The following is a 9,530-nucleotide window of genomic DNA, read 5'->3' on the forward strand; positions in this document are numbered from 1 at the left end:
TGAAGAAGATTATTTTTAATGTGGGTGAAGAAGACAACGAGACGAGACGAGACGAGACGGGTGAAGAAGACGACGAGATCCGACACCTTTATCTAATAATGAGAACTGAGACACCTTATCAGAGAAAATTATATTATATTAATGTGGAGTTATTCAAATTTATTTATTTATCATTTCTATGTCGAATTTAAATAAAACATTTTCTATTTTTTTAAAGAAATGGTTTATCTAAACAATAGAAATATATACGATAAAAATCCCTTTTGCTTTCAACTCCATTCATTTATATTATAAGGTTAATTACACCGACAAAAATTTGCATTAGATTTTTTCCCCATTCAAGTTTAATTGTAAGTTTGCTTTAAAGTTAGTAGTTTTAATTTGTCTCTGATGATTTTGCTAATTGTGTTAAGTTAATTGGATCGGTGTTCAAAACTCAATTTGAATCGCTGATCAGGCTATAAAATGGGTCGGGCGAAAGGAAAAAATCGATGAGAGCAAAAAATTGTGTGTTTTTTTGAGAATCGACGGTCCGACCGTGAAACCAGTCGACCCGGTTCTGAGTCATGCGAACTGGTCGGGTCTTGGCCTGTTTTAAAAATAGGCTTAAATCCTAATTATCTTCCCATTTCTTCATTCTGGGTGTGACTTGACTTTTATTACTTAAATCTTTTGTGTTTTTATACTACATTTGTTGTATTAAGTTATTACATATCTATTTTATGTTATTTAATCATAAGCATATATTATTAAAAATATTAATTGTGAAAAGGATTTAAAAGACAAAACTTTTAAGTATATCTATATTATTTAATTATTAAAGTTATTTTCTATTTATTTTATAATTATTTATTATATATATATGACGTCACCAGTTTGATCACGATTGGACCAATGGTTGAACCAGTGACCCGTAATCCATTGAATTTTATGATTTGATGACGGGTCTGGGTTTTAAAACATTGAATTGGACTTTGTTTGTACATTTTATACATGAAGAAAGTGTAATTTTGGGATTATTTTGAAAAGTATTGAATCTTCGTAAAACATAAAATTAAATGTATTGATTTTTTTTTTAATTTTTGTATTATATTAAAAATTCTATAAAGCAAATGACTGAAAGCATTGAACCCTCTATCCTATGAGATTAAAAGTGTAATTTCACTTGCATCTATCTAAAGATTTTATTTTATTTTTTGTTACCGCATTACTGAAATTAATTTAAATCTCAAAACTCTATAGATACTCTTAGTTTATGATTTGTTGGTCTTGTGATGGAACAGTTTTGAATCTACGTTCAAAGTCTTGCAAACATAATATTCGTTGTTTACTTCACACTGACGTTTTTCAATACGTTACTAAAAAAAATACAGTAAATTTCAGATCGATTTTTAAATCAGAATCGAACAAATACAACCGATCGATGATATTCGAGTTATGATTACCCACCCTCACAACCACTTCACCATTTCAACATGACAAATGGCTTGCATGCAAAAACACATTAGGTGAGAATAAATGTGAGTGTTATAGGTCTCTTACATCATGCTAAAAAACCAGTTTGATGTTCATTGTTTGCCCACCAAACTTTGTTGCAATGTTAGTGATGAAGTAGAGGTGGGTTTTGTCACATGTACTTATCACCTTTGGGATACAACAAACCAAGTTAGGTGGTATGTGACCTGATTTAATTATCACCCTCCTACTCTTTATTAGGGTTTTATGTCATCTTGTCGGAGTTTCAGCTCTAAAATATATATGACTGAATAGCAATTTATCCCCATGTGATATTGAAAATGAGCACATTACCCCCTTATGAGAAAAATATAGTGATTTACCGGCCTGTACTTTTTTAAAATGAAGCAATTTACCTCTTTATATAAGGAGGTAATTGCTTCATTTTAAAAATCATAGGAGGGTAAACTGTTCTATTTTAAAAAATATAAGGAGGTAAAATCGCTATTTTCATAAGAGGGTAATTTTGCTCATTTGCGATATCACAAGTACCGCTTGTATTTTTCCCTATATATAATTTTAGTTTTGTAATTTAATTTAAGTGGGTACATATATTTTATTCTTCAAAAATTGAGTTTTGTAATTTAGTTTTATAACTTCAAAATTTTAATATATGATTTTAGTTAAATTTTCAATTAATTTGACTAAAAAATTACATGTGGCTTACACATAACCCAGTTAAAAAAATTTTATTTACCTTCCCCGGCCCCTAATATTCTAATCGGTCGAATTTTCACTAATAATAACCAACGCTTAAGATAAATGTGCTATTGTATATAAATTAATTAATGCTGCATTTCGTATTTTATTTAATATATATATATATATTGTGTATATAAAGTATTTTTCTGATTACATATATAAATAATATGAGTTTTATTCATGTATATATATATTAATAATAATACGAGATATGTAATAGAATTTAAAATTAAAAAAAATCAACCATTAGCCTAAATATGCCACTACCATAAATGAGATTTCAAATCCCACTATAAAAAAGAGAACACTGAAATGCATAAATTCTACCATAATATTGCAATATTTTTCTTTATTACATTTCATAAATATATGCTAATTTTCTCGTACTTTTCCCCATTTTTTACTATGTAATAGGTAACATTTTCAATTAATTTTTATAATTCATGATCTCTTATAAAACAAAATAATTGTGAAAGATATATGAAGCAGTTGAATAAAAATCCATTAATGTTAACAAGGGCAAATAATGGGCAATGAGGCATAATTCAATTGGTGAAATTGAGATTTTATAATTTTAGAGGTCATGGGTTCAAATCCCGCCATGTGCGTGGGATGAAGTTACTATCCTTTGATTAATAACGAACTTATTAATTAATAAAAATATTAATTATTTATAATTTTTAAATATTTTTACATACATCTAGAGTGTATAATGATTGTGTACCGTTAGCTAAAAAAAAAAAAAATAGAAAAGAGAAAGAGAAGAAAGTTATAAGATTAAGAAGTTAAAAGTACATGGAGGTGGAGAAATTGAGAAAATTGAAAGTTAAAAATAGAGTAAAATACTTGGTGAAACAATATTAAAAATTTAAAAGAGATATCAAGAGGTGTTGTTTCTTAATAATAAAGTATAAGTTAAAAATATATTTTTATGTATCAATCGGTATTATATATATAGGGATAATTACACTCTTCTTTATGAGGTTTGGTGCAATTATACGTAAATTTTCTGTGGTTTGAGAAATTATATGTAGCACCCTTAATGTTTGCTTTTGTCTAACAAATAAGTCCCTCAGTTAATAAAAAATTATCGAATTTGCTGATATTATAAAAAAATAAAAAGAATTATATTTAACTCCGATTGACTTATTGCATGTCAAATAAATATTTTTATGATCAAATTATCCTCTTATTTAATGCATGTGAGGAGATATCTTCACAGTTATAAAAGTAGTTTAGTTCGTAAAAAATTGTTTTACCTGCAAAAATCAGTAATAAGTCAATTTAGGATAAATATCAATTTTTTTTTCGTTAATATCAGCAAATTCAGTGAATTTTGATCAAACAATAAGGGTTCATTTATTAGATGGAAGCAAACATTAAGAGTGCTAAATATAATTTTTTAAACTATAAAAAATTTACAAATAATTACACCCATAATGTAGGAGAATGCAATTCTCCCTTGTATAGAATTTCGAGTTTAGTAGTATTTCAAGAGAATAAATTAACTTTCGTGTTAAAACTTCTATACTGAGGCTAACTATGCTAAGTTGGGCAAATTGGATTTTTTTATTTCAAATTTTTATAGTATCTTTTACTTTATTTAATATATATATATATATTAAAGTTAAGTCTTACATTAAATAAAAAAAATAACTTAATTTTTATACATATAATATTTGTGTATATTAATTGAAGTAAAAGATTAAATAACATAATTTGAAATAAAAAATTTAATTCACTGCTAGAAAATATTATATATCTTAAAGTGAAAAAAATAACACACAACGTGATTATGTTAATTGGAGCATAGGATGAACAAGGTTGGTAAATTAAATAAATGTGGAAAATTCTTATTTGAATTAAGTTTGATAGGAATCAATTACAGATTAAGTATAGCATCTTTATTATGTAATTGATTATTATTTTTTAATTATATGTTAATTACATCACAAATATATTACACTTGTCATATAATTAATTTAAATTTGACTGAGTTGAATTTGAATTAGAATATGAGTGATTAGCCACTTTTCCTAAACTCTATGCTAATCACACCGTAAAGTACAAGTATTGCACTGTAATGATCTCAATGTAACTTTCAGAAGTTCATTTGTTGGAAGCTGCAGAGATGGGAAAAAAAAAGAGATGGATCGGTGCGTTTATTTGCATGTATAGAAGAAGAAGAAGAAGAAGAAACTGAAAGTTAGCTGACAAAAGACAAGGCTTTTTTCTGTGTCCTTTACCTCTTCTGGTTCGTGAGCAATGTTGTCTTTTTTTGGGACTCAACCCACATTTATACCCACCAAAACCCACAATATGCCCAGCAAATTTCTCAGAACACACACATTTCTGCACACTCAACTCCTTTATCAGAGCCCTTCTGCACTAAGATTTGGTGGGTTTTTCAAGATTCTTTTGCTTCAAAAGGCCTGATTCTTGCTCTTTTTTACTCCCTTTTCTTACTATATAATTCGACATGGGTTTTCCTCATCATAGCTAGTTCTTGTACCACAAGGATTTTTCTACTCCTGCATGTGGAAAAAGGAATCAATGGGCTCATTTCTTGAACATTTCTTTGTGCAAGAAGTGATTTTTTTCAATGAAAAGATGAAGTTTTCATGGAAAATGGAACATGCAGATGCTGCTTTTTTTTTTTGGGGGGGGGGGGCGGTATTAATTTCTTCATGAAGTTGAAAGAATTGTTTTTCCTTCTTTTTCTTGTTTGAGTTGAGTATTCGGGATTGAGCCACAACTTATGTTGTTTTCTTGCTCCATTTTCAATCTAAGATTTATTGCATGTTCTTGATTTATCCTCGGTTCACGTAGTGCAATCATGATACTGTTTGTTGATTTTCAGGCAGCAGTTCTGAATCCACCTTACTCTGATACAATGTTTAGTTTTAAGGAAGTGAGTTTAATTGGATTTACTACATGTGAATGGAAGTTTCAAGAAAATCAGGAAATTATCTTCTTCAATAGATGTTTTAAGAATCCACAATTTTACCAAAATTTGCTTCTTTACCAGTGGGTAGTGTAAATACAGTATCTGAGCACTAAACTAATGCTTAATTATCCATGCATGTGTTTGTTGATATGTGTTTTCAGTTGACTAGTTTCGTTCTAGTGTTTTTTAATGTGATACTGAGCTGATTTTGATCAGTTCTGTATTTGGTAGCATTCTTGTACTATCGTCCATTGTCTGATCGAACATCTTAAGTGTATCTAAGCAGCATTCCTTGTTCTTGTCAGGTTGAACTTGGAGATGGATTATTCCGAGTCTACAAAGATGGTTTTTCAGAGGATTCAGAAGCTAGAACCTGAAAATGTGTCCAAGATTATCGGCTATCTCCTGTTAAAAGATTTCGGTGAGCTTGAAATGCTAAGGTTGGCCTTCAGCCCAGAATACATAATCCAGTCCTTGATCCAAAAAGTTAAGCAAGAACTCAGCTTAACTCCCAAACCGAGCTTGTCTGCTCTTGTTTCAGCTCCACAACCGAAACGCTCTTTAGGCTCCAATCTTCCTACAAAGTTCACTCCTTTTGTACCAGCTTCGTCTCGTTCTACTTGGCCGCCTGCAGCTCTTCCAGCTGAAAACAGCCAATTGATGTCTCAAGTCCCTATTGGCCAGTCTGTAATTCAAAACTTGCAATACTGGCCGGTGGCTTATTCGAATTCAGCAGCTGGAGGATCCAGTCTCGGGAATCAAGCTCAGTTCTTGTCTTTGGAAGATCAGTTGGGATCATCTTGTAGCTTGGCTGGTTCAGATTTCCATGCACAGAACTACTGCATGGAACTGGCAAAGCATCAGGTAGTCAATCAAAAGTCTTCGAGCTCAGCTGATGTCTGTCCACACTTACCTGAATCATCAATGCAGATCTGTGATAACTTTAGGCAGGGATATTGCAAGTACGGTGGCAACTGTAAGTACCTGCATGTACTCCAAATGGACAATGGTTACTGCATGGTTCTTAATCCCCCAACTTCAGATCAATCGGTGAATGGATCTGTTAAGCAGCTCGAGAGGGAACTGATTGAACTTTTGAAATGTAGAAGAGGAATTCCTGTTTCGATCTCTTCGCTGCCGATTCTGTACTATGATAAATACGGGAAGGTACTTCAGGCGGAGGGGTATTTCACAGAGGCTCATAGTAAAGGAAAAGTAGGTTGTCTCCTCACTCAACTTCTTGCTCAAATGACAAGCTGCATTCGACTGATTGACAGGTTTAGTATGAGAACATTTCTTGTTTGATGCATTCTTCAGCAGCAAAAACTGATTGACATTTTTCATGTTTCTTTTGTTGTTTTGGATGCAGACCACATGGGCAGCAATCTATTATTTTGGGAGAAGATATTCCTAAGTACCTGAAATTCATCGCAGAAAGACAGGAACAAGAGTCAGGTGGAGTTGGAACGTGCCAAGTTTATCTGACTTTCCCTCCGCTGAGCATATTTAGTGAGCAAGATGTCGACGACTATTTCAGGTAAGGAAGTTTTCATGAGATCGTTGAGTTCAAATATCCCTACAGTGGGTCTTTTGTATAACACAAGCTTTATCTTTATTTTCAGCAATTACGGGCCTGTCCGAGAAGTTAGGATCCCTAGCCAAGAGAAGAGGATGTATGGATTCGTGACTTTTGCTTACCCGGAGACAGCCGCCCTCGTCCTGACAAAAACGAATCCTCACTTTATTGCTGGCGCACAAGTACTGGTGAAGCCTTATCGTCATAAACCACTGGTCATTGAGAGGTAATTAACAGCTTCCTTACAATAAAATCTGTGAGTTTGTTTCAGTCCTTTTTCGGCCAATTGGCATGTATAGGAATGTCTAACGACCTTTTCAGCAAAGAAATCTACAAGTTTGTTTCACATTGTTTAGATAATTGTCGGACATGCGACACAGATTATGCTCATTTATGACGCTCTGCATAATCTCTGCTTCTGTCGTGTTTCTCGTGTCGTTATCCGGCTTGTTTTCTGTTATCCATTAAAGCGAATGCGTTACACGTGCATCTTCACCGGTTATATTCTTGATATGGAAGTAATTCATTCGAATATGTATCTTCACCTGGACTAGTACTTCTACATGAACTTCTAAATTTTCAAACACAAAGATTAGGACACTTTATCATATCAAGTCTTCATCAAAGTCGATATCCAAAAGCTTATTCTCAAACTTGATTTACTAGAATGCAAGTGGAGCTGAAGCACTTTGATTCATCAGTTTCTCATGCTAATGACCAAAACTTGAAATCTTTTTGCTCAAGTATATGCTGCTGTTCTTACATCACATACTAAATTTAAGGACGAGAGACGTCTGAGGATTTTGACAAACTTGCAGCATATCCTCTTCCCTCAGTTCTCTCTGATTGCATTCATGTACTTGCTCTAAATTTACATGCTTGAAGATGAATACACACAATCTCTGTGAGAGTGAATCTTCCTCTTCCTTTTTTGCCTAAATGTGGACATTTTAGGATTAGGATTTTCTTTCTAAAAGTAGTGTGTGATGTTCTAGTTGATGTATTTTCCTGCAGAAAGACGGAGGAGAAAGCCCCGCATCCAATTCCGAACGTTCCATACTTTCCAGATGCAGAATCCAAGAGCCCTCCAAGCAAGACTCCAACATTTTCCCATTTTACCAAGTTTTATGATATTGTTTCTTTTCCACTTCCAAAGCTCATTCATTTGGCATCGAGTAATTTGATTTGATACCCTAAATTACTCTATGTTGTCTATGTTTTTCCTCATGTAGCACCAAAACCGTGCCAAAACAAAACGTCGCCAAAGCAGCAGCTAATTGAAGAAAAAGAACAGTTGGTAGAACTCGAGAGGAAGCATGTTTTGGAGACAGAAGCTACTACTTCTTCGAGCCATAATCATGCCTCGATCATCAAGAATCCGAGCCCTCCAAAAGGTTGTTAATTTCCTACCCAAGAAACCATCTCAATTTTGTTGATCCTCATTTTTTTTACAACCCTCTTTCCTAAATAATATGACTATGTTTTCATGCTCCGTTTCTTTAACCTTTTTCGCCTAAAGTATGCTATACTTAGTGCAGAACAATATGAGCTTCAACTTGATTCTCTGGAAGATTTTCCACACATTGGTTACACCGGCAAAGGGAAAGTACATGACATCAAGACAAGCAACAAAAACCAGCAAAGGTAAATATTTCATTCTTGCATTTCTATAATTGGATATCTGCTCTCATTGTAAAACCGATATCAACATCAACATTTTGTCACGTTTCAACATATTCTGCATATTCGGCAGGCAAGATGAATGTCTCATTCATGCTTTCTGCGATCAATAGCTTCAACATAGTCTTTTTCTCTACTTGCTTTAAGGAACGATATGATGTTCGATTAATGTATTTATTTAGTTCATTGTGGCCGCATCACTCTTGGATTTCAAGGATATATATTTGCTTAAAAATATGTTTCCTCACCTTTTCTTTTCCTGATTTCATTTCTTTTTCATGAAATTTGCAGTTCTGAAGAGCTAAATCTTCCAGACAGCCCGTTCGGGGATTAATTTGCATATGGCATTTCACCAACCATATAGATCATAAACAGCAAAGGGATTAGAGTGCTGAATGCTGAACTCTGATGCTGATGCTGTTTCGGTGGTCTGTGTTTGTATACTACGAGTCACTCAAATATTGTGCGGAAGTACGGCGATCCCACACAAGAAAGAGTGACACTTAAATTGTAAGAATATTTTGTGTGTGTAAGATTAGATTTCAATTCATGTATTGGGAATAAGCCGAAACTGAATAAGACAACCTTAGATAGAACCTGCATGTTCTTGTACTGGGAAAAACACTTCTTGTGTGGGCACAAGAAGAGAACCTTGAGTACATATATGTGTTCTGATAATTTAATGATGTTGTAACTACTATGTTGTCAATATGGATGTGTTTTTGTAGCATCTATTGATCGTTTTTTCAGCTGACGATAATTATCTCATCAGGATCAGGGTTTGAGAAATTGTATAGGCTTTTGATAGGAGCAAGAGCAATGAAGATTATTTTATGTAGTTGAGTTCTTTTATTGCATAATGGTAAAATATCTAGTATTTTATTTAGGATTAAATGCAATTTTCGTCATGTAACTATAGCCCAATCCCATTTTAGTCCTTTATCTTTCTAGGGTTTAGATTTGGTCCTCTATGTAATTGAATTGCTCAATTTTAGTATTATTTTGATCGAAAAAATACCCAGCTCGCCGGAAATTGCCTATGTGGACCATTTAAATTAGGGCTGAAACCACATTGGTTTACATTTTTTTGACTTGCCAAATTTTCGAATT

The 9,530-nt window shown here is 32.9% G+C and overlaps 1 protein-coding gene across 1 annotated transcript; it reads left to right on the plus strand.

The window, feature by feature from the left end:
- The first annotated feature begins 4,535 nt into the window (after window positions 1-4,535).
- Window positions 4,536-9,150, plus strand: LOC105178776 (CCCH-type zinc fingerfamily protein with RNA-binding domain-containing protein). The gene is made up of 8 exons (XM_011102325.3): window positions 4,536-4,615; window positions 5,470-6,441; window positions 6,534-6,701; window positions 6,787-6,966; window positions 7,755-7,831; window positions 7,973-8,134; window positions 8,279-8,384; window positions 8,712-9,150. The coding sequence occupies exons 2-8, from the start codon at window positions 5,483-5,485 to the stop codon at window positions 8,752-8,754; spliced, it is 1,695 nt and encodes a 564-aa protein (XP_011100627.1). The 5' UTR covers window positions 4,536-4,615; window positions 5,470-5,482; the 3' UTR covers window positions 8,755-9,150.
- The last annotated feature ends 380 nt before the right edge of the window (window positions 9,151-9,530 follow it).

The sequence above is a fragment of the Sesamum indicum genome, linkage group LG12 (genome assembly GCF_026168435.1).
Source record: "Sesamum indicum cultivar Baizhima isolate 11 linkage group LG12, ASM2616843v1, whole genome shotgun sequence".
NCBI classification, from domain to species: Eukaryota; Viridiplantae; Streptophyta; class Magnoliopsida; order Lamiales; family Pedaliaceae; genus Sesamum; species Sesamum indicum.